Raw genomic sequence first — 24,052 nt, forward strand, 5'->3', positions numbered from 1 at the left:
TGTTCTCTGTTGGAGTTGTGATTCACTTGTTAATTTGGGAGATAGTCATTTCTGAGATCTTCTGGTGCCATCCCCAAAGTCTGGATGACTTCGTTTCTGTGGTGGGTGTGGCTCAGGGACAGATAACTCTGCCTAGGATGGGGAGGAAAGGTGACCCTGTTTCCCTGAGATTAGGGAGGGGGAGAGATTAGGGAGGAGCAGGGAGAGAGGAAGAGAAAGAAATGTGCCCATTTTAAAAAATAAATTGCAGTGGCAGAGCTGCAAAGATGTATTCAAAGCATAAAGTGGACCACTGTTACAGAAGGATCACAAGTTCAAAGCTAGCCCCAGCAATTTAGTGAGACCCTGTCTCCTAATACAATTTTAAAGGGCTGGCGATGTGGCTCAGTTGTTAAGTGCTTCTGGGTTCAATTCCTGGTACAAAAAAACATTGGATTGGTACTGGAGAGAAGGACCAAGCTTTCAGGATATCTAAGGAAGGATTCTTTCAGCACCCCATTTCTGTGTCCCCCCTGGTACATTTTGATGTTTATTCCTGTTGTGCCCAGATTGCGAATCCCCAAAGACCACCAGGGAGCCGTCTCCGATGCAAAAGCAAAAGGGTCTTTATTGCAAGCTCGAGCTCGGACTCACAGCGCTCACTGACGCAGCAGGTACTGGCTGAGAGTTCCGACTCTCGATTCAGTGGGATTTTTATGAGCTCCACAGTAGAGCGGGAAATTTGAACAAAGCAAAGTACACAGTCGGCTGATATTCCAACATGTGAGGTTTGGCATGTTTCCATTGGCTTAGGGTACCCAGGTCTTAACATATTGACATATATGGTTTGGAATGCTAGGCATTGGCATGTTAGCTCCTGATTGGTTGTTTGCCAAAGGCCAGTCCTAATCCAGTAGCCTTCCTGGAATTGGCTATCTAGGCCTGAAATCTTTCATGCCCTAAATGCAGCCTGTCATGGCCACGGTCTAGCTCCCTTTTAATTCCCTCACTGTCTTGTTTTAAACTTTAAAAAATTACACTAAAAATGCAGCCTCCATCACAATAGCTAAACTATGGAATCAGCCTAGGTGCCCTTTAACAGACAAATGGATAAAGAAAATGGGGTGCATTTACACAGTGAAATACTACTCAGCCATAAAGAGAAATGGGATGATGGCATTTGCCAGTAAATGGATGGAACTGGAGACTCTCATGCTAAGTGAAATAAACCAATTCCAAAGAACCAAAGGCCCAATGTTTTCTCTGATATGTGGATGCTAAATCACAATGGTGGGGGTTATGGAAGATTAGAAGTACTTTGGATTAGACAAAGAGGAATGAATGGAAGGGAGAAGTAATAGGAATAGGAAAGATAGTAGAATGAATCGGACATTACTTTTCTATGTCATATATAAATACACAACCAATGTAATTCCACATCATGTACAACCAGAAGAGTGGAAAGTTATATTCCTTATATGTATGATATGTGAAAATACATTCTATTGTCATGTATAACTAATAAGAGCAAATTAAAAAAAAAGAAACGAGAGAAAATTAAGTCAATGCAACCTGAAGCGGAATCTGCTAAGATGTATTATAATTGAGGGTGGCAAAAATATTTGTGAGCAGAAAGAAGAATCAATTGGATAAATTTTCAAAAGCCTGTGGAAATGTAAAGTATTTAAAGCTTACAGTTATTCACTGTTATTGTTCATCAGCATGTATTTTATGGAAAATGAATTTATTATACATTTGTCATGACTTTAGATATTAGCTTTTGTTCTTAATTAACTCAATCTCAAACTGTAGGGCAAAACTAGTTATATGCCAACTTCATACTGTGGTAAAGTCATTTCAATGAATACTAACATTGTTTGACTCAAAAGTAATGTCAAGTTATTTTATACATTTCCCATGTCACAAAGAGGAGTCAAGGAATGAGGTCATCATTTGTCCAGGTAATAATATTCTAGTTCTAACTCATCAGCTCATTGGGTTTTTGGAATTAATAAGTGAAATAAATTTTTACTATTTCTTGGGGCAATATTAAAAAAGAAAAAAAGAATGCAGCCTCCATGGAAAAATATCAGGAGACACAAATGCAGAGGACATCTCTTGAGGGGCCTGCCTGCCCACATTGATTCCCAAGGGCAGGTACAGGAGATTTGAAAACAGTGCAGCCTGATGTTAAGCCCATGGTTCTAAGAAGATGAAGACAGGGTGAGAACTTTGTGAGCCATGCAAATCAGCTAGGACCGCTAGGGAATAGGACCACGGAAGGCCTCGGAGGAGAACAGAGGCATGGCCAGCTTTATCCCTTAAAAAGTTCTGCAATGGGGAGGGAGAGGCTGGAGGCAGGGAGGCAAGCCTGGAGGCTGTCCCTGTCAGGAAAGAGGCTGACAGGCTACTGGTTCAAGGCTTTTCTCCTAGCATCTAGGCTAAGAGCATGGCTCTGGATCTGCCTCTGATACATACTAGATATGTGACCTTGGAAAAATGACTTAACTTCTCTGAGTACTGATTCACCTCCATACCAAACAAAAGTAATGATATCCCTGACCTCTGTGGCGGTTACGAAGGGTGTGGAGGGGGGTTTCCCTTCTGCTTGGGATCCCAAGTGGCTTGTGCAAAGCAGGATCGTGTCGGAGGGGCTCTTTGGGGGCCCTCGTGGAAGCAGGTTGCCAGTGGTGCCTGCCAAGCCGGGGTCTTTTTGCCCTACAGAACCTCAAAGGAAGCACTCAGAGCGAAGGGCAGAGACCACGGCCAGTTTCACAGTGCTTTTGGGACCAGCCCCGAAGAGAAACCAGCGGAGGAAGCGCTCAGGGCTCCCTCCTGGGTAGAAGGGAGGCAGGGGCAGAGGCTGAGCGAAGGCTTCCCCAGGGACAGAGCTCGGCCTCCAGTGGGGTGCTGGCCAGCGCGCCCCTCCTGATCTGCGGGCCGTGTTCCCAGGTGGGCTCTGGTGAGAAGATCCTTCCTGGCCTGTGTGACCTCGGGCCTCAGTGCCCATTTCTGGGGCAGTGAGAGAGCCTGAGACCTAGACCACGTGGACCCTGTCCTGAGCTCATAGTCTAACCCTTGGTACTTCCGTTCCTTTGTAAGAACAGAGTGCGAAGAACCCAGGGGTACTGTGTTACGAGACAGCTGCACACTTGCAGCCCCCGGCCCCGTGCACAGCGGGGCTGCGGAAACGCTGGCAAGTCTGTCCCTTTCCAGTCCCGTGCCCGGGTCCCTGGCCTGCACCCTCGGGGAGTATCAAGGAGAGCCTCCACCATCTTGAAACTCCCATCGAACTTTCTCTGCTTGGCTTAGGCTTTTCAGCACGCACAGCAGTTTTTTTTTTTTTGACTGCACACTTAGATAAGCTGTTGGCCTCACCTTGATTCCCTTCTTTTAATGTGGCTATCACGGTGCCATGCTGCGCTGCGCTCAGGGAACCCATTCTCCCAGCAGAAAGAGCTTAGCTAGGGTCAGGTGGGCGGGGCTGAAGATCTGGTCACAGCTCAAGGAGACAAGCACAGTGGCAGAAGAATAAAAGACAAAAAATTTTAAAAAGAAATCACCTCTTATTCCACCATCCACCGAAGAATGATTTTTTATACGTTTTTTAAAAATGTGTTCTAGCTATACGTGACAGTAGGGTGCATCCTGACACATCACATGGAGACAGAGAGAACCTCTCATTCTTCTGGAACGATCGTTAATGCTTTGTGTACAGCATTTTCTGACTTTTCCCTTTGCAAATTTACCATTAAAATAAATGAGATTATCCTCACGCCTGGTATGTTCTATCACAGGTATTGTGTATTCTGATACATAACACATGCTTCCCCAACCTCCTTGCAGCTTGAGAGTCCGGGCACTAATCCAGGGGTTGGGGAAGACTGGTGTGTGCTCAGTGTGCAAGCCAGTGCTTCGCCTGGTTCTCTTCTGCCACCTCCTGCTCCACCCTCGCCTCCTCCACGCAGCTTCCCGGCCTCCCCAGCACACAGCAAAGCCCTCTTCTCAGCTGCTTTACTGATGCTGGGGGCCGTGGCTTCAGTGCAGGGCCAGGGTGGGAGGCTCAAATCTGCACGTGCCTCCTCAGCACTGTGGAGAACTAAGCCCCATAAGTCACCAGTTCCCCTTCTCCCCTCTCCCAGCTGGCAGCCCAGGAAGCGGCCCAGGGAGACCTCCCTCTGGGCCTGGTTTTTACCTTCTGCTCTGCCCACCAGGGGGTTCAAGCACTGCTCTTCCCAGGAATCCTGGGGCTGCTACCAGGGCCTTCCCGTGTGCGCAGTCACGGTGAGAGCCTGCAGGGTCTTTGTGTCCTCTGAGCCCGGAAGATTTCCCCTCGACTGGGCCAAAGAGCGGAGACCTTGGTTCCCTTCCTTGCCGTGTCCCTTCCTGTGGGGTTGTGCTCTCCTGGGCCCCGTGCCCCTCTGCAGCCCTGCTGCTCAGGACACACCAGCCCCAAGAGGAGTTAAAGAGCTGGCAGTGACATTAGCGATGGAGACCCGAGTCTCAGGTCTGTTAGGGCAAATTTGGTGGCAGTGAGACCCAGTGTGACAAAAGTTCCTGGTCTGGGCTTCAGGGCTCTGCACTGTGACTCTGCCTCGGCCCCACCACCCCACGTGTGGAGTCCAGGTCCCTCCCGGCCTCGGGCCTCCTTTCTGTGCAGCGAGGTGTCAGCCTATTCTGAGATTTCTAAGGTTTTGCCTGGTCTGACACAAAGTGTCCCTTCCCTGTTCTCCCTCAGCCATCACCTGCCAGGAGCCTTCTGGCTGAGGAAAGGGATTCCTCAGGGAAGGATGGGGCGGGTTCCCAGGGTGCCCCCCACCCCGTTCTTGGTTTTCAGGATTTTGTTGTCCTGTGCTGGGTGCTGGGCTCTCCCTCTCTGGGGGCTGAGTAGGGTGGCAGCACGCCACGCTTGGATCTGGGTGAGTCCTGACTGCCTAGCTTTGATGAAGCTACCGGACCTCTCCAGGCCTCAGTGTCCCTCCTATAAAACGACTCAGGGCATTGAGTGCGTTGGATTTCGAGGATGAAATGCAGTGAAGCAGGCCAAGCCCAGGAAGCGCCTGGCACCTGGCAGCCCAACGTAGGGGCTTTCATATCATGCTCACTGTTGCTTTTGTTCCGTGCTACCACCCATCACCCCAGGGGAAGAGAGCTGCCCCAGCTGCCCTTGGCTTGTAGGGCTCAGCCTCTGCACGCTGAGGACTCCCATCTTGACCTCCAGCTTGCACTGTGTCAGGGACTCAGGGACTCGTGGGCTGCTAACCCCTGGCCTGGTGCCTGCGCATGGCCTCCTGCTGGCATTAGCCACACCCAAGGTTACAATGGAGCATGATGAAGGGCAAGGGCCAGATGAGAACCTCAGGCAAGTTGCTCAACCCCCCTGACCCTCAGTTTCCCCATCTGTATAACGGGACGAGTACCACCCTCTTCCCGAATGATCATAGCAAAGCTCTGAGGTTTGCGTGAGCTGTAAAAACCGGGATATGCCTGTGCTCAACACAGGAGGGGTCCTTCCGCACACCTACCCCGCCCCTGCAGACTCCTGCCTTTATGCCAGGGACCCTGAACCAGGGGAAAAGGGTCTCGATACCTCTGCCTCCTGCCCCAAACGCCTTCGGCCCCAGCCTCTCCCAGGTCCTGAGTTGAATCAGCCAGGCAGCAGACAGACGGGCAAACTCACAAGGAAGGCCACACGCTTCAGCACCCCATTTGTGTTTGTTTTTTAATTAAAAAGAAAATAAGAAAACCAAACAACACTTCGCAGGTTGTGCTGTGATAAAACATCACAGGCGCGAAATGTAGGAATAAAAGGGAGGCATGTCTTCAAAGACCCTGGTGAGGGAGAGGAAGGAAGAACCCGGCCTGAGGCCACTGGGCTATGAAGAGGAGATGCTTACTCGGCCAAGTTTCTCTGGAAGACTCAGCACCCAGCTCACTGGTCCCAGTGGGGGTGGGAGGTTTAGGGATGTATGTCCTCCTCTTCCTGCTGACCCCTGACTCTGCTCAAGGTCTCTGGGGAGCTGGGAGAGAGACACCCTGCACTGGAAATGCATCGTCCTGCAGGGACACCTGGGCTGGGCTTCCGGAAGCCCACTGGTGGGTCCCCTCAAGTGGTGACCAAAGAGTGTCTTGCAGGCAAATGGGACACAAGAGTAAGGACAGACCAGGATGAGTCATGCCGGGCCCGTGTTATATTTTGATGGCAACCAGAAAGCAGTGGGGAGATTTTGGTATAGTTGCCACAACCAGATTCTCACTGGACTTCCCTTAGCCGTTCAAGCGATTCCTCCGATTCCTCCATCCCTGCCTCCTTGGGCCCAATCTCTGGGGGTCACTCAGGTCCAGATTCCACTTCTTGCCCAGCCATTTTCTAGTTTGTATGACCTTGGATAGTAATTTCCTTGAGCCTCAGTTTCCTTATCTGCTGAATGGGAGAGGTTCATCTGACCCTCACACGGTGGCAGTAAATAGTGACTATGCCCTCCAAGATGCACCCAGCACAGAACCAGTGCCCAAGAAATGGCCACTGTCATTACTGTTACTCAGGCACCGGTAGCTCCATCGCAGAGTTGGTGAGTCTGTGTGATAAACAGAAGCTTTCAACAACGTTCTAGAAAGAACATTGCTTCCAGTTACGCCGGGCAGTTCGAGGTCTTGGGCCGAGGGGTGGCGGCGGCAGCTGGCCTGGAGGACTCTCTCTGCACGTCCCTAGACCTCTGTGCCCTCCCGGGGGTAGAGGGCGCCGCTGGAGTTGACGCTGTTGAAGAAGTGAGGCCCGAACTGGGCGAGGACGGAGCCTCCGTAGCCCAGGGCGCCGGCGGGCGCGGGGCTGGCCCACTCGCCCCCGCCTCCGTGGCCCCCGAGGCTGGTCAGCGGGGTATAGGAGCCGAAGCTCAGCGAGTTCTGCCCCATCTTGTCGGTGGGCTCCGGGCTCAGTGCTGCCGGGGCCCCGGGGCGGCCCGCGGGGCTGGGGCCGCTGGCACAGGCCGTCATGGTGGAGAGGAAGCTGCTGAGGCACGGGGGGCCGGAGGGCGGAGGGGAGGGCCGCGTCGGGGAGCCGGCCGGGCCCGGGGAGGCTCTGTCCAAGAGGTCCTGGGGCTCCGCCGCCCCGGGGCTGCCGGCCAGGAGCCGGGTCTCGGCTTTCTCCGAGGTCAGGGGGCCCGCGCCGGAGGAGACATCCGATTTTCTCTTCCTCTTCCTGCGGAAATTTCCGTTGTCGAACATCTTCTCACAGTTGGGGTCCAGGGTCCAGTAATTTCCTTTGCCTGAAACAGAAGTGAGAGAAAGTAGGCACGCAGACGTGGGCAGACCCCTTCCGGGCGCCGTTGGTCGTAAATAAACCCGGGGGGCGAAGGCAGAAGGAAGAGAAGCCTGGGCCTGGGAAGCAGGAAACCCCCAGGCCACCCATCCCATCTTGGTTCAAACGCCCGCCCCACAAGGAGGCTCTGGTGGCGGCTGGGGGACAGGCTACAGGGAAACAGAGGCACGAGGCACCAAGTTCTTCACAGGTAGGTCCTTTAAGAAGGGGCATGGGGCGCTGGGTGGGGTGAAGAGGGTCAAGAGCTTCTACTGCTGAAGCTGAAGAAAACTCAGGAAAGAATTCAAGACTCCCTGATGGTCTTGGGCATGAGGTCTGAAGACAGACTCGAGTCCTGGCTTTGCTCCTAACTGAAAAGGGACTTTGGGTGAACCTCAGTTTCCCAGTCTAAGAAATGGGCACGTTGGACCTGTCCCTCCTTCCTTAGGCTCACTGTGGGAAGGACAGGCAGTAGTTGTGTCAAAGGACTTTGTAATCGGGAAGTGCCATGGGGGGGGGGCGGAGCTCTTCCTGGCCTGGGTCTTTGCTGAAGGGTGGGGGTGGTGCCTGGATAGGACACTTGCCTCTTCTAGGGGACAAACAGACCTGGCCATTGCTAACTTCAGTGCTAACCTGGGTCCCTCTGAGCCCTACCCTGGCTTCCTGTGGAGGAACAAAATGCACAGTAATCCTGGGAAATGGAGTCATGAAGATTCAGTGCATCGCTCTGCAAGTTTCTGGACTTTGTCTTTAAAAAGCAAACTTCACAGCCTCTGCTGTTGGACCTGCTGTCAAGGTCATTCACCTCATTCGTTCTCTGTGGCTTCAGGAAGCACACTGACTCAGCTCGGAATGTTATTTTCCTTATCTGTAAAATGGGTTCAGTGAGAGCCACCGGCAGGGGTCTGTGGGTGGGGAGGGCAGGCTGCACCTCAGGGCCTCTCAGGTTGCTCAGCACAGGTCAGAGCTTCTGCCTGCAGGCTCGGCTCTCCTTCACCAAAGGTTCCCATGCCCGGGTGCTGGGGACACCATGCATCCTAGGCCTGCAGTTGGTTAAGTATTTGTTGACATCAAAGACTTTGCCTCAGTAACTGCAAGACGAGCCACAGAAGGAGACACAGTCACTATTCCTATTTTTCAGAAGAGGAGATTGAGGGTCAGAGAGTTAAGTTGCCCCAGGTCACTAACTGGTCCCCACTGAAACCTAAAGCTGTCCCCCTGGCCCACTTTCTCCTCCACTGTTAGGCTCCCTCCAGCCCTGTGACACAGCAGTCCTAGTCAGAACTTTCCAGAAAGGGGTTTGGCGACAGGAAGGCAGGAGCCCTCTTGGGGCCCTGGCCGCCCCCTCACCTGGGTCGTCCTCGTCGCGGGGCACCTTCTTGAAGCAGTCGTTGAGCGACAGGTTGTGGCGGATGGAGTTCTGCCAGCCGGCCTTGCTCTTGTTGTAGAAGGGGAAGTTGTCGGCCACGTACTGGTAGATCTGGCTGAGGGTGAGGCGCTTGTCCGGCGCCCCGTGGATGGCCATGGCGATGAGGGCCGAGTAGGAGTAGGGGGGCCGCACCAGCTTCATCAGCTCCTCCTGCGAGGGGATGGGCAGCCAGCCCAGGTCGCTGCCCCCGAGCCCGGGCATGCCGGGCAGCAGCTGCCGCTGCACGCCGTAGGCCTGGGGCAGGAAGGGGCCGGCGTTGGTGCCGGGCAGGTAGGGCGGCGGGGTCATGGCAGGCCCGTTGAGCCACAGGTAGGGGTTGGGGGTGGCCCCGTACTCGCCACCGCCCTCGAAGGAGGGGGGCCGCTGCGGGCTGGGCACGCCCTGCGCGTGGAAGAAGTTGTCATAGTAGAGGCTCATCTCGGGGGGCTCCTGGCCCAGGCTGGGGAACTGGGGGCTGCAGCGGGGCGGGGAGGGCGCCGGCAGGTCGAAGGAGCTCATGCTGGGGCCGGGCTGCGAGCCACCTGCCTGGCACCTGCGCGGAGCGGCCCGTGACAGGTGCGCCCGGCCGGCCTCCCGCTTATACCCCCGGGGCTCGGCCCCACCCAGGGGCGGCCACCTGCTGCGGCCGGAGGCCCGCCTCCCTGCTCTGGGCCTGGCCTCAGTCCGCACTGGGGACACGCCAGGGCGGCTCCTGAGAGTGACAGAGATGGACAGGCGCCCTGGCCTCACTCTTTCTCCTGCCTCCCACCGTCCCCATTTCCGCCTTCCTTCTTTGGGCCTCACTTTTCTTCCCCCCTCCTGAAGGTTTTCTTCCCTTCTCGCTCCCTTCTCTCCCTGCCTCCTGTCCTCTCTGCATCTGATTCTTTGTTTCTCTCTCTCTCTGTCCCCCTGCCCCTCCCCGCCTGGATTTCTTTCCTCTGCTGAAGCTACAGGCCACTCCCCCTCCTCCTCTCTTTCTGGTTTTTCTAGCTCCTTCCACTCCGTCCCACTCCTTGCTGCCTCTCTTCCCCCGCTTCACTGGGCTCTGATCAACAGCCCCTGCCCCTGACTGGGTGACCCTCCATGGGAAGCCCAGGTGTCTTGGTCTTCTGGAGGGAAGGCAGCCTGCTGGAGTTGCTGGGACAGGCTGCCTTGGAAAGTTGGAGGAGAACCTGGCTCCCGGAGGGGTCTCAAAGTTACTGCTCAGCACACACACACCCTGCAGGTGGGCACGGAAGGAGCTGCTCTGGACACGGCCTGGGGATTCACCCAGAGGAGCACAGAGCTCTTAAAAATAACATCAAAAGGGGAGCCTGCGAGCTGCACCAGGGAGAAAGGAGAGAACTTCCAAGCCCAGGCTTCTCTCCAGCTTCAGGGCAAAGCAGGCTCCCCGGCTCCGGTCTGATCCGCAGTCCTTTCAAGATGCTGCAGAGGCCCCTGGCCTGGAAGGAGCCAGGCTGGCCACGCCCTGCCCCGTCTCCCTGGGGCCCCAGAGGCAGGAGCCACAACCATGGGGGCTCGCCTGCTGCTCACCCAGGGCCTGCCCCTCTCCCCCGGGGCTCCATTCTCCATCTGCATCTTGTCCCAGCCTCCCTTTCCCTCCCCCAGCAGGCCCTGGGCGTGAAGGGTTGGTGGTGGGCTTCCTTCTCAGAAGGTAGGCAGCTGGGCCCTGACAGGTTCCGGTAACAGCTGAAACTTGGTTCTGTGATCAGCTGCCTCTCTGACTCCCACCTCCCTCCTGCCTCTGGACCTCTGCTTCCTCCTTCCCACCCACTTCCGTCCACTTCCTCCAGACTTCCTATTTCTTGGAGGTGTGGGGGCTGCTTCCCAGGGACTCTGCCCCTCTCTGCCTGCCCAGTGTGTCAGGACCCATGGCAGATGTGAGGTCCACTGAGTGAGTTTTGTTTGCAGTGCTTTCTACCCTCAGGTGGGTTCCAGGTAACTGGGTAGGGGTGTGTCCCCGCCCCATCGTGAATGGTGGAGGAAGGGCGTCCCTGGAAGGGTCCTAGTGCCCAGCCGAGGTTTAAGGCAAGCAAACTTGGCACTCTTACAGAAGAGTAAAGCAAGAAGCCCACTTTTTCTTTAGAGTCTCTCTGCCAGGAGGCCTGGCTTGCTAAGCATGGGTGCATGAATTGTCAAAGACCACTTCCGTTGGCACCCTCCAGTACACACCCAGAGCCTCTACCCAGCCATCCCGCCTCCCAAAGCTCATCTTAAAGACTTAGAGCAAAGAGTTAACTGAAGGGATGTGCATCGTGGCCTGTTCATCACCATACAAACTGTAAGTGACCTTAACGTCCAACAAGAGCAGATGGGTTACAGAAATGGTGCATTATCCAAGTGGTGTAATAGTATGCAGCTATGAAAAATAGATTGTAGAAGATAATTAGTGATATGGAAAGATGTTTGTGTTCTAATGATATTACTTGGAGGAACAGGCTGTAAAACACCATGAGGGGGTAAAGGTAAAGATATATGACTTCCAGAAATAGATATGGATCAAGCTACCAATGATTATTTCCCGGTGGAGAATTGGGTGCTATTTTCTTATCCTTCTGTGGTTTCTGATTTAAACATCAGAGCAGGCACGCACATGGCTGATCTGTCTCAGGATAAATGCTGACGGTCAGGCTGAGGCCCTCGAGCAGAGGCCGGCACAGCTCTGTGCTGGGGGACCCCGTGCAGATCCCAGTCTCGGTGCTGAGTCACCCCGGGGACCGTGACAAGTGGTTCAGCTTTCCCCGCCTCCAGCTTCTCAGTGGGGGCGGGAAGGAGGCCCGTGCTCACCTCTGGGGTTGCTGTGAGCCCTGAGCGGGAGCCGAGGACAGTCGTGTCCCGTGGTGAAAGGCTCAGGGCGGAGGTTGGTGGCCATGTGTTGTGGGGAGTGTGAATCTGATACGTACCTTCAAGCATACCGGGGTTCGCTACCTGGTAGCTGAGGCCAGGGGAGCTGTGACAGAGACACAGGGGAAGGGAGGCGGGGGAACAGGCAGCGTGGGTGACTCGGCCATGGGCGGCCGAGGCCAGAAGGGCTCGGGGACACCGAAGCCCACGGCTGAGCCCAGTTTCCAGACCCGCTCTTCCCTCTGCTTCTCACTGGGCGCTCTTCCCGGGGCATCTTCAGAGGATGCTCAGATGAGTGTCCCCAGCTGCACGTGGGACCCATCTTAGGAGGCTTGTCCACGTTGAGGCTCCAGAGTGCAGTAGGTGGAATCAGGGCATCTCCTGCGCTCCCTGACGGCACCGTGGAGTGAGGCCTTCCACCAGGTGTCCAAAGCCTCCTCAGAGATCCCCCCTTCCAGATGTTCTTGTTTTAGAATATTTTCTTAGTTGTGGAGGGACGCACTACCTTTGTTTTATGTATTCACCTTTATGTGGTGCGAGGCGGGAACCCAGCGCCTCACACGTGCGACGAGCGCTCACCACTGAGCCGCAGCCCCACCCCTCATTCCTGATTTTCAGGAGCACAGCCCGGGTGCTCATGGGGTGGCCCAGGAGCTGCGGTCACCGATGACACGTGAGGTCTGGGCGTTAGCCCTGAAGGCCCCCTGGCCAGTCCCAGGGCTCCTGGGAAGAGAACCAAGATCTCTGTCAACTAGGGTCACGCTGTGGAGGAAATGATCTTAGACTTCTTGAAGTTTCCCAAGAGTGAAAATCAAACCTGAGGAAAGACACGCTCTCTCCAGCTTCTGGGGAAAAAATAACAAAATAATGAAGGAATGAGGTTGGGGGCGGGGCCTGAGAGGCGGCCGTTTACATACTGTGTTCCAGAGGGAGGTCTTCCTGAAGGAGAAGGACCTTGTGTCCTGAGCCTGGGCTGGGATCCTGCGGTCCAGGCAACAGGACATAGAAAACAGCACTTCAGGCCAAGGGTGGTGGCATGCACCTGTAATCCCAGTGACACAGAGGCTGAGGCAGGAGGATTACAAAATTGAGGCTAGCCTCTGTGACTTAGAAAGGCCTGTCTCAAAATAAAAAATTAAAAGGGCTGGGGATATAGCTGGGTTCAGTCCCCAGCACCAAAACACAAAAACAAAAAACCCAACAACAAAGCCCCCAAAACCATGGGCTTTGGGACTGGGCAGAGCTGGGTTCAGATCCCTCCTTTGCCAGTTTGACTTTTGTGATCTTGGTCAGATTTCTTAATTGTGCAAGAAACTTGGTTGCTTATCTATAACAGGGGTACAAATAGTGTCTGTCCCATGGATTTCAAAGGAAAAGTGATGTACGAGGAGACCAGAGTCCAGGCTGTGGCAGAGTTGTGAGAGAGACTGATCATGATGGCCTGGGAAGGACAGGCCAGCCTTGGTGAGGCCCAGCATCCTGAGCCCTACACTCTCTCACCTTGGGAAATCTTCCATTTGGGAGTGACACCCCAGGACGGGGAGAGACCCGTCACTCTTTCTGACACTTGGCGTGTGTGTCCTGTAGTCACGTACAGGCCCCACCTAGACCAGCCAACCGGGACCATCACCGCTGGCCTTGACCTTGAGGATAGGGAATCCTGCTCTCTTCGAGGCCTGGGAGGCTGAATAGCCAGAGTCCCAGAAGCAGAAGCCACTGACCAGGCCGCTGGCATCTGCAGATCACACAGGAGGCAGCAGAGGCCAGGCCCTGACGCTCCTTATGCACTTTAGGAGGCAACCAGTGGCCTGGGTTTCCTCATCTGCAAAATGGGGGAAACCCAAGTACTCCTGAGCATTACCCGGAAGACTAAATGCCAGGCACGTAGTACGTGCTTAGTAAAAACAAGCTCGTGTGGGGACACAGCAGTCCCTGGGAAAGGGACATGCTGGTCATCCACCACCGGGGGCCACAATAGCCCCAAGCTCCTGGCGCTTGCTCACCTCCCTTCCAACTGACCTTTGATAAGGTCCACGGGCTCTTTCTCTTCTCTATACACAATACACAAATAGCTTCTAAGTTCCCAGGTTCCCGGGAGCCTGGCAGGGTAGAAAGAGGTTGGGATGGGGAATCAGAGGATTAGCGACTAAACCCTGTACCACAGTTTCCTCATCTGTAAAATGGGGACAAGAAATAGCAGTTCTACCCATGCCTACAGAGTTCTCTGCACAGCCAGGGGCTCCTGTCTGGTAGCATTCATAAGAGCCATGTCGTGGGATGCTTTGGTCTTGGCCTTGGGGTGGCATTTCTGTCCGAGGGTGGGCTTTGTGGACGTCTGGCTGACGTGTAGCTGGGTGGAAGGGCATCTGGGTGCTCCAGTTCTGCCTGTTGGCTTCTGGCGAGCTCTACTGAAGAAACATAGGTCAATACCGCCCTCTGGTGGGAGTCTCTTTAATAGCAGGAACCAGAGGGATGGGTGAAATTTCAGGCCCGACCAAAGGTTTGAGGGCAGGAGACAGAGCAAGAGATTTAAGTGTGAGGTGCCCACGGTCAAGGTCAAGAGTGCTTCAAAGAGGAAGCGAGGCCCTAGAGAGAAAGACCTTTTCTCTGCTGCAGCGGACATAGCGGAAGCCATTTGAAATGGGGGATGTCTAAGGCAGCCATGTCGCCGCAGGACGGGATGGAGCTGAACCCTGTTCCTGCAGCTGCATTTTCTGAGTGCCCGGATGTCATTGTTTTTCTCTGTACTAGGGATTGAATCCAGGGTTGCTTTGCCACTGAGCCACATCCCCAGCCCTTTTTATTTTTTGAGTCGTGGCCTCCCTAAGTTGCTGAGTCTGGCCTTGAACTTGATCCTCCCAAGTCACGGGGATGACAGGCGTGCGCCACTGCACCGGCTGAGGTCATCTGCTCTTGGAGCCTCTGCTTATTTGTCTGTGAAAGAGATGTCGTGAGGGCTGAATGAGCTACTATAGGAAATGCTTCTGAAACAGTGCTGGCTACGTCGCTCCTTTTTACTCAGCCAGGGCTAGGTCGTCTTTGCAGTGCCCGTCTGGGCTGGGGTCAGGACGATGCCACGTGGTCACACGGTGTTGAGGCTCACAGCCCTCCTGGTTTTTGCCGCCTTGATGCGGCGCCTGGAGTTTGCTTTACTTGTAACTTATTGGCTATCTCTAGTTTTAATGTAGTAAGCTTAATTTTCATTTTATTACATTTAACACATATTAGTTGTACCAATTAATGGGCTTTGCTATGATGTTTTCAGGCAGCATAGGGTATGGATCATGCCCCTCCACCTTTCCACCCTCACCTTCTCTCCCTCCAGTCAGCACCCTTCCCAGACCCCAGTCCACCCTCTTATACTCTCAGTCTTTAAAACTATTTTCTAGTTTCCACACATGAGTGGGAACATGTTGTACTTGTGTTTGTGAGTCTGGCTCTCCAGTTCCATCCCTTTTGCTGGGAATGAAAAGATCTCTTCCTTCTTCTTAGCTGAGTAATACTCCGGCATGTCTGTATGCCGTATTTATTTGTCTTTTATCGACACTGGGGCTGATTCCGTCTTAGTCATTGTGATTAGTGCTGCAGTAAACATGGCGTGCAGGTCTCTTTTGTATGCTGACTCCATTTCCTCAGGATACACCCTGGGAAGTCGGCTGACTGGATCACGTGACAGTTCTATTTTAATCGTTCGAGGGACCTCCACAATGTTTTCCATAGTGGCTTTGTTGACTTACTTTCCCACAGTTGTCTATGAGAGGCTTTCTCTACACATCTTGCTGGGATTTGTTTTTGTGTTTGTTCTTGTTTTTTTGGGGGGTGGGGAGAATTTTTTTTGTATTTGTTTTTTATTAACTTTTATTTTTTTCATTATATTTTTTGACAGTGATCAATATTTAAAAAATGTTCCATACATGTATATAGGGTAATAAAGTCTGTCTCAATCTACCACCCTTCCCACCCCCACCCACCCCACCTCTCCCCTCACTCTCCTCTGTGCAATCCAAAGTTCCTTCATTCTTCCCTACCCAACCCCCACTATGGATCATCATCCACTTCTCAGGAAAACATTCAGCCTTTGGTTTTTTGGAATTGGCTTATTTCACATAGGATGATACTCTCTGGTTCCATCCATTTACTTGCAAATGTCATAATTTCATTCTTCTTTAAGGCTGAGTAATATTCCATTGTGCATATATACCACATTTTCTTTATTCATCTGTTGAAGAGCATCTAGGTTGGTTCCATAGTTTCACTATTGTGAATTGAGCTGCTATAAACATTGCTGTGGCTGTGTCACTGTAGCATGCTGATTTAAAATCCTTGGGGTGTAAACCGAGGAGTGACATAGCTGGGTCAAATGGTGATTCCATTCCAAGTTTTCTGAGGAATCTTCATACTGCTTTCCATAATGGTTGCACCAGTCTGCAGTCCCAAGAACAATGTGTGAATGTATCTTAATCCCCACATCCTCGCCAACACTTATTATTGCTTGTATTCTTGATGATTGCCATTCTGACTGGAAATCTTGGAGCAGTTTTGATTTGCATTTCTCTAATTGCTAGAGATGATGAACATTTTTTCATATGTTTGTTGATCGATTGTATTTCTTCTGCGAAGTATCTGTTCAGTTTTTAGCCCATTGATTGGGTTATTTGCTTTTTTGAATTCTTTATATATCTTGGAGATTAGTGCTTTATCTGAGTTGCATTTAGTAAAGATTTTTTCCCATTCTGTAGGCTCTCTCTTCACATGATTGTTTCCTTTGCTGGGAAGAAGCTTTTTAGTTTTAATCCATCCCAGTTATGATTCTTAATTTTACTTCTTGTGCTTTAGGAGGCTTGTTAAGGAAGTCAGGTCCTAAGCCCACCCGATGAAGACTTGGGCCTACTTTTTCTTCTATTAAGCACAGGGTCTCTGTTTTAGTGCCCAAGTCTTTGATCCATTTTGAGTTGATTTTTGTGCAGGGTGAGAGATAGGGGTTTAATTTCATTTAGTTATTTATGGATTTCCAGTTTTCCCAGCACCATTTGCTGAATAGGCTATCTTTTATCCAATGTTTATTTTTGGTGCTTTGGTCTAGTATGAGATAACTATATTTTTGAGGGTTTGTCTCTGCATCTTCTATTCTGCACTATTGGTGTACATGTCTGTTTTGGTGCTAATACCATAGTGTTTTTGTTTTGTAATATAGTTTAAGGTCTGGTATTGTGATGCCTCCTGCTTCACTCTTCTTGCTAAGGATTGCTTTGGCTATCATTTTTCAAAATGAATGTCATGATTGCTTTTTCTATTTGTATGAAGAATGTCATTGGAATTTTAATAGGAATTGCATTAAATTTGTATAGCACTTTTGGTAGTATGGTCATTTTGACAATATCAATTCTGCCTATCCGAGAACATGGAAGATTTTTCCATCTTCTAAGGTCTTCTTCAATTTCTTTCTTTAGTGTTCTGTAGTTTTCATCATAGAGGTCTTTTACCTTTTTTGTTAGCTTGATCCCCAAGTATTTTATTTTTGTTGAGGCTATTGTGGATGGGATAGTTTTCCTAATTTCTCTTGCAGTGAATTTGTCACTTATGTATAGAAATGCACTAATAGAAAGAGAAATGCTCTTTCTCTTTGATTTATGGGCATTGATTTTATATCCTGCTGTTTTGCTGAATTCACTTATTAGTTCTAGAAGTTTTCTGGTGGAATTTTTTGGATTTTCTAAATATAGAATCATATCATAGGCAAATAGTGATGGTTTGAGTTCTTCTTTTCCTATTCGTATTCCTTTAATTTCTTTCATCTGTCTGATTGCTCTGGCTAGGGTTTCAAGGACAATGTTGAATAGAAGTAGTGAAAGAGGACATCCCTGTCTTGTTCCAGTTTTTAGAGGGAGTGCTTTCATTTTTTCTCCATTTAGGATGATGTTGGTCATGGGCTTAGCATAGATAGCTTTAACAATGTTGAGGTATGTTCCTGCTATCCCTAGTTTTTCTAGTGTTTTGAACATGAAGGGGTGCTGTATTTTGTCAAATGCTTTCTCTCTGTCTATTGAGATAATCATATGATTCTTGTCTTTAAGTCTATTGATGTGATAAATTGCATTTATTGATTTCTGTATGTTGAACCAACCTTGCATTCCAGGGATGCCATTTCTTAAAACATATTTTTGTATGCAATTTGCCAGAATTTTATTGAGAATTTTTGCATTTATGTTCATCAGGGATATTGGCCTGATGTTTTCTTTCCTTGATGTGTCTTTGTCTGGTTTTGGTATAAGGATGATACTAGTCTCATAGAATGAGTTTGGAAGGGTTCCCTCCTTTTCTATTTCTATTTCTATTTCTGTTCTATGAAATAATTTGAGGAGTATTGGTGTTAATTCTTCTTTGAAGGTCTTGTAGAACTTGGCTGAGAATCCCTTTGGTCCTGGCTTTCCTTGGTTGGTAGTCTTTTGATATCATCTTCTATTTCATTGCTTGAAATTGATCTATTTAAATTGTGTATGTCCTCCTGCATTAGTTTGGGTAGATCACAAGTCTTTAGAAATTTGTTGATATCTTCAAGTTTTTCTATTTTATTTGAGTATAAATTTTCAAAAGGGTTTCTAATTATCTTCTGTGTTTCAGTAGTATCTGTTTTGATATTTCCTTTTACATCATGGATTTTAGTAATTTGAGTTTTTGCTCTCTTTCTCTTTGTTAGTGTGGCTAAGACTTTATCAATTTTATTAATTTTTTCAAAAAACCAACTTTTTTGTCAATTTTTTTAATTGTTTCTTTTGTTTTCATTTAATTGATTTCAGCTCTGATTTTAATTATTTCCTTCTTCTGCTGCTTTTGGTGTTGATTTGTTCTTTTTCTATGGCTTTGAGATGTAATGATAGGTCATTTATTTGTTGACTTCTTATTCTTTTAATGTATGAGCTCAGTGCAACTTTCCTCTTAGCACTGCCTTCATAGAGTCCCAGAGATTTTGTTATGCTGTATCAGTGTTCTCTTTTACCTCTAAGTATTTTTTTATTTCCTCCTTGATTTCTTCTTTTATCCATTCATCATTCAATTGCATGCTATTTAGCCTGCAGGTGTTGGAGTAGCTTCTATTTTTTATTTTATCCTTGGTTTCTCACTTCATTCCACTATGATCTGATAGAATGCAGGGTAGTGTTTCTTTTTTTTTTTTTTTTTTTTTTTTGCTGAGAGTTGCTTTGTGGCATAACATATGGTCTATTTTAGAGAAGGATTCATGTGCTGCTGAGAAGAAAGTATATTTGCTAGATGACGGATGAAATATTCTATATAGGTTCATTAAGTCTAAATCATTGATTATATCATTTAAATCTATAGTTTTTTTTTTTAGTTTTTGTTTGGAAGATCTATCCAGTGGTGGCAGAGGTGTGTTAAAGTCACCCAGTATTATTATGTTGTGGTCTATTTGATTCTTGAAATTGAGAAGGGATTGTTTGATTGTATGTAGATGCTTCATTGTTTGGGGTATACATATTTATGATTGTTATGTCTTCTTGTTGTAGGATTCCCTTAAGTAGTATGAAATGTCTTTCTTTATCCCTTCTAACTTTGAAGTCCACTTTGTCTAATATGAGGATGGAAACCCCTGCTTGTTTATGCAGTCTATGTGAGTGATATGCTTTTTCCCAACCTTTCACCTTCAGTCTGTGGTTGTCTTTGCCTATAAGGTGAGTCTCTTGGAGACAGCATATTGTTGGGTCTTTTTTAAAAATTCCATCTGCCAGTTTGTGTCTTTTGATGAGTTTAGGCCGTGTTATTATTGAGATATAAATTGTATTCCTGGTCATTTTGGTTTATTTTTGGTTTTTAACTTGACTTAGTTTCTCCTTTGATTGACTTTTCCTTTAGTGTAGTTCCTCGCTTTGCTGGTTTCCATTGTTGTTTTTCATTTCCTCTTAATGGAATATTTTGCTGAGAATGTTCTGTAGTGCAGGTTTTCTAGCTGTGAATTCTTTTAACTTTCATTTATCATGGAAGATTTTTATTTCATCTTCAAATCTGAAGCTTAATTCTGCTGGATATAAATTCTTGGTTGGCATATATTTTCTTTCAGAGCTTGACACATGTTATTCTGGGACCTCCTGGCATTGAGGGTCTGGGTTGAGAAATCAGCTGAGATCTGAATTGATTTTCCTCTATATGTAATTTGATTTTTTTCTCTTGCAGCCTTTAAAATTCTATCCTTAGTCTATAGCTAGTTGTTCTCATTATAATGTGCCTTGGTGTGGGTCTGCTGTGATTTTGTACATTTGTGGTCCTGTGAGCCTCTTGTAGTTGGTTTTCCATTTCATTCTGGAAGGCTTGTTGGAGGTTCTAGCAGGGAAGTGCAGCTCTTCCTATGTCCTAGAGTGAAGAATAGTCCTCCTCTGTCGGGGAAGGTCACGCTCTTCAACTGAGCACGCAGCTTTGGGAGGCATGCACTTGGAAAGGTGAGGGAGGAAGGGGACACCTGCCTAGCCAGTTGGATCAGCCAAATCAACCCTGGCGATCAATGGGGTGACCGATGTTGTAGTCAGCTCACCCTTAGATCCCCCATTTCATTCTTTAGTTTGTGAAGTTTTCTGATATTATGTCATTGAAAAGATGATGCGTTCCTTTGGTTTGTATCTCCAAGCCTTTGTCTATTCTGATAAATCTTAAATTGGTCTTTTCATGTTGTCCCATAATTCTTGGAAGTTCTGTACATGGTTTCTTACCATCTTCTCTGTGCGGTCAACTTTATTTTCAAGAGTATATATTTTTGTCTTCATTGTCTGAGGTTCTGTCTTCCACGTGGTCTAGTCGGTTGGTGATACTTTCCATTGAATTTTTAATTTGGCTTGTTGTTTTCTTCATTTTGAGCATTTCTGCTTGATTCCTTTTTATAATCTCTGCCTCTTTATTGAAGTGATCTTTCACTTCCTGCATTTTCTCTCCTTTATTTTGAAGATCAATCCACCTATGTACTTTCTAAACCCCTTCTCTGACATTTCTTCTCCTGTGTTGTTTTTGGACTCTATTGTTGGAACATCTTGGTTTGTTTGAGGCACTTTGTTCCCTTGCTTTTTCATGTTGTTCGTGTGTCTTCTCATCTAGCGGTATGGAGCTGAGGCAGTACAGATTCTACCCTGTAGTCTTCTAGTGTCCCTGAAGGTTTCCAGCACCTCACCTTTAAGGGGGAGACCAATATGAACAGCACCCAATGCAAATGATATGCAGCCTTAAAACCAAATGGCTCCTATTAAGGCATCTACATTTTTGTCACAATAGACATAAATGAAGTGATCAGTTATTGTCTACAATATAAACAGTAAGTTTGCTAAAAGGGTTTACCATTTCAAATGATGGACAAAGAGGTAACAGAAGTATTATAAGATGTGATGTTTGTGAGGGAGAGGGAGAGAAGGTAGAGGTAAAAATTTATAGTAAGAGTGAAGGAGGAATTAATAGAGGTTGGCTGCTAGTATGAGAGAAGTGAGAAAGAGAATCCAGGGAGACAGGGAGGTGAGAGAAAAAATATATACAGATTGGTTTTTAAAGTAAAAATATAGGACTAAAAAAAAAAAAAAAACACAACAAAACTGTCATACACTATTCAGACATCCCATTACTCAATAAATTGATGCATGAAATATTTGGATTCAAGGATGGTAGAGGTGTGAGGCAGAGGGCTAAAAAAGAAAAATAAAAGGAGGAAAGTCTCGATGGAAAATTGAATGATTGCTTCCATTGGCTTTCAAAAATGTTCTCAGCTTCCCTTCTTCATCGATAGGTGAGGTTGTCTGAAATTTGATGTTAGCACCAGTCCAGTGGGTTGGGTGGATGATCCGATAGCAAGATGCCCTCACACCCTCACAGTCTTCCCACCCAATGTAGCTGGCTCCTTCCATCCCTGCACACTTTAGGACCCACGGAGCTGGAGGCAGCCCAGTGTTCTCCAGTTTCTTCAACCTGTGCTCTCCCCAGGGAACTGCCCCTAGTCTCTGGCTTTCCTCAGACCTGCCAGACCTAGACTGGCCCACGCAAACCCAGCTGTAGTCTGATGGTCCTCAGCTTCAGCTTCCTCGGGCCCTGTCTTGCTGCAGTTCCAAGATCTCAGTGCCCTTTCAGCTTGCAGAGAGACCACCAGGCATGCGTTCACACAAAGGAGCGACCCTGCAAGGAGGCAGCCAGATGGCAGCCACTACCACACAGGGCAGAAGGACCTCAGGTGCAACCAGACCTGCAGGTACCCCAATATATCTCCAGACCCTGACATGGGTTCCAAGACTGAGGTGGACATATGCTGAGATGGCAGCTGCCTCAGCAGCAAACTTGCAGGTCCTGGCTATTGTCCCCAAATGGTGGCAGTCATATGTAACCAAACCTTTGGGTGCTGTGACAGTGGACTTCCAGGCAACAGTGGGCAGCAGGTGATCCACTGGTGGTCTGAGGTGGTCTACAGGCTAAGGGTTGGCTGGTGGATGTTGGGCAGTGGGCGATGGGTAGGTGAAAGGTAGGTGATAGGCAGACAAGAGGTGGGAAAATGGGCAAATGACGAATGATAGACGGCACTCAGTGAGTGATCTGCACTCAAAAAGTAGGTGATATGCTGGCAGATGGCAGGTGATCGAGGTGGACGAATGGGGTAAATAGCAGGGGATCAGTGGGCAGCCACAACTACATCACAGAGAAACAGTATTACCTGTGCTTGAATCCTGAGTTACAGAGCAATGAGGAATGCAGCCTCCCTCTAATCCACCATCTTGGATTGAAGTGGGGTTAATTTTAGTGTTCTTGATGTGCACTGAGTGAGATGATATCTTGTAGTTTTGATTTGCAATTCCCTGATTGTTAATGTTGGGAGAAATCCTAGTTCTTGGCTCACAGCAGTTAAGTCTCAAGTGTGTAAACTTGCAGAAAGGAGCATTCTGCTCTGACCACCTAGGAATGTAAATAACTGCCCTAAGTAGACCTAGTGTTACCAAAGGAACCTGTATAGGAGCTGGTGGTCTGATCCCCTGTGGCACATTGTGATTGGGCAAGAAACTTAGAAAATTATACCTGTTCCTGCAATAAACGAGTTTGCAGACTGCTTGCTATAGGCCTGCTTCCACCCAACTCCCGGAGTCTGGGGTCTTGACTCCGTGGCCCTTACCTGTGCCTGAGCTAGCCTGTCACCCCTACAAATGACATCGAGCATTTTGTCATATGTTGGCCTTTTGCCTTTTGTATTTCTTCTTCAAAGAAACATCTATTCAGATCATTTGCCCTTTTGGGGGGTAGGAGTGCTGGGGTTGAACCCCGGGGCACTCTTCCACTGAGCTATATCCCCAGCCCTTTTCACTTTGAGACAGGGTCTGGCTAAGTTGCCAAGGCTGTTCTTGATCTTGTAATCCTCCTGCCTCAGCTTCTCCAGTTGCTGAGATCACAAATGTGCATCACCATGCCCGGACCACCCACTCATTTTTATTTATTTTTCTTTTTTATCCAATAATTTATTTTTTAGCTGTTGATGGACCCTTATTTTATTTCATTACATATGGTGCTGAGAATTGAACCCCGTACCTCACACATGGTAGGCAAGCACTCTACCACTGAGCTATGACCCCAGACCTCATTCACTCATATTTAATTGGATGATTATGGATTTTGTTGGTTGGTTTTTGGTTCTGTATGTGTTCTGGACGTCAGCCCCTGTCAGATGAATAGCTGGTGCACGTTTTCTCCCACTCTGCAGGTGCCTGCTTTACTCTGTTAATTGCTTCTCTTGCTGTGCAGAAGCCTTTGAGCTTTATGCCAACCCACTTGTCAGGTTTTACTTTTGCTTCCTGTGTTTTTGGAGTCTTACCCAGGAAATGGTTGCTGCAGTGTCAATCTGCTGTAGAGGCGTGGGTTTGCATCTGGGTTCTCTATTCTGTCCCGTTGGCCTCTGTGCATTTATGCTAATTCCATGCTGCCTTGGTTACTATGGCTCTGCAGTATGTCTTGAAATCAGGTATTGCGATGCTGCCAGCTTTGCTTTTTGCTCAAGATTGCTTTGGCTATTTGGGGTCTTTTGTGCTTCCATGTGGATTTTAGGATTGTTTTTTCTAGTTGTGTGAAATATGTCATTGGTATTTTGATGGGGACTGCACTGGAACTGTAGATCGCTTTGAGTAGTATGGCCATTCTTAAGAACCTGGGAACATCCATCTCCTAGTGTCCTCTTTGGTTTCTTCAGTATTAATTTTCATTGTAGAGGTCTTTCATCTCCTTAGTTTATTCTGTTTTGTTCAGTTTTGTTTTTTTCTATTCTGAATGCAACCACTTTCATGGTTTTTTTTTCTTAGTAAATTCAATACTACTATAGAGAAAAACTAGGGGTTTTATATTGAGTTCTCATCCTGCTATGTTTCTGAATTCATTTATAAGTTCTAATAGTCTTTTGTAGTCTAATAGTCTTTAGATCTTTCTATGTATAGAATCATGGCATTTGCAAACAGGAATAATTTGACTTCCTGCTTTCCTATTTATATTTCTTTTAATTCTTTCTCTTGCCTGAT

The 24,052-nt window shown here is 48.5% G+C and overlaps 1 protein-coding gene across 1 annotated transcript; it reads right to left on the minus strand.

Moving 5' to 3' along the window:
- Positions 1-6,687: 6,687 nt before the first annotated feature.
- FOXI1 (forkhead box I1) lies at positions 6,688-9,481 on the minus strand (the record flags this gene model as incomplete). Its single annotated transcript, XM_079144699.1, has 2 exons — positions 8,627-9,481; positions 6,688-7,244 (listed from the first exon to the last, which is right to left on the minus strand). The coding sequence occupies exons 1-2, from the start codon at positions 9,201-9,203 to the stop codon at positions 6,688-6,690; spliced, it is 1,134 nt and encodes a 377-aa protein (XP_079000825.1). The 5' UTR covers positions 9,204-9,481.
- Positions 9,482-24,052: the final 14,571 nt, after the last annotated feature.

The sequence above is a fragment of the Sciurus vulgaris genome (genome assembly GCF_902686455.1).
Source record: "Sciurus vulgaris genome assembly, chromosome: 6".
Classification (NCBI taxonomy): Eukaryota; Metazoa; Chordata; class Mammalia; order Rodentia; family Sciuridae; genus Sciurus; species Sciurus vulgaris.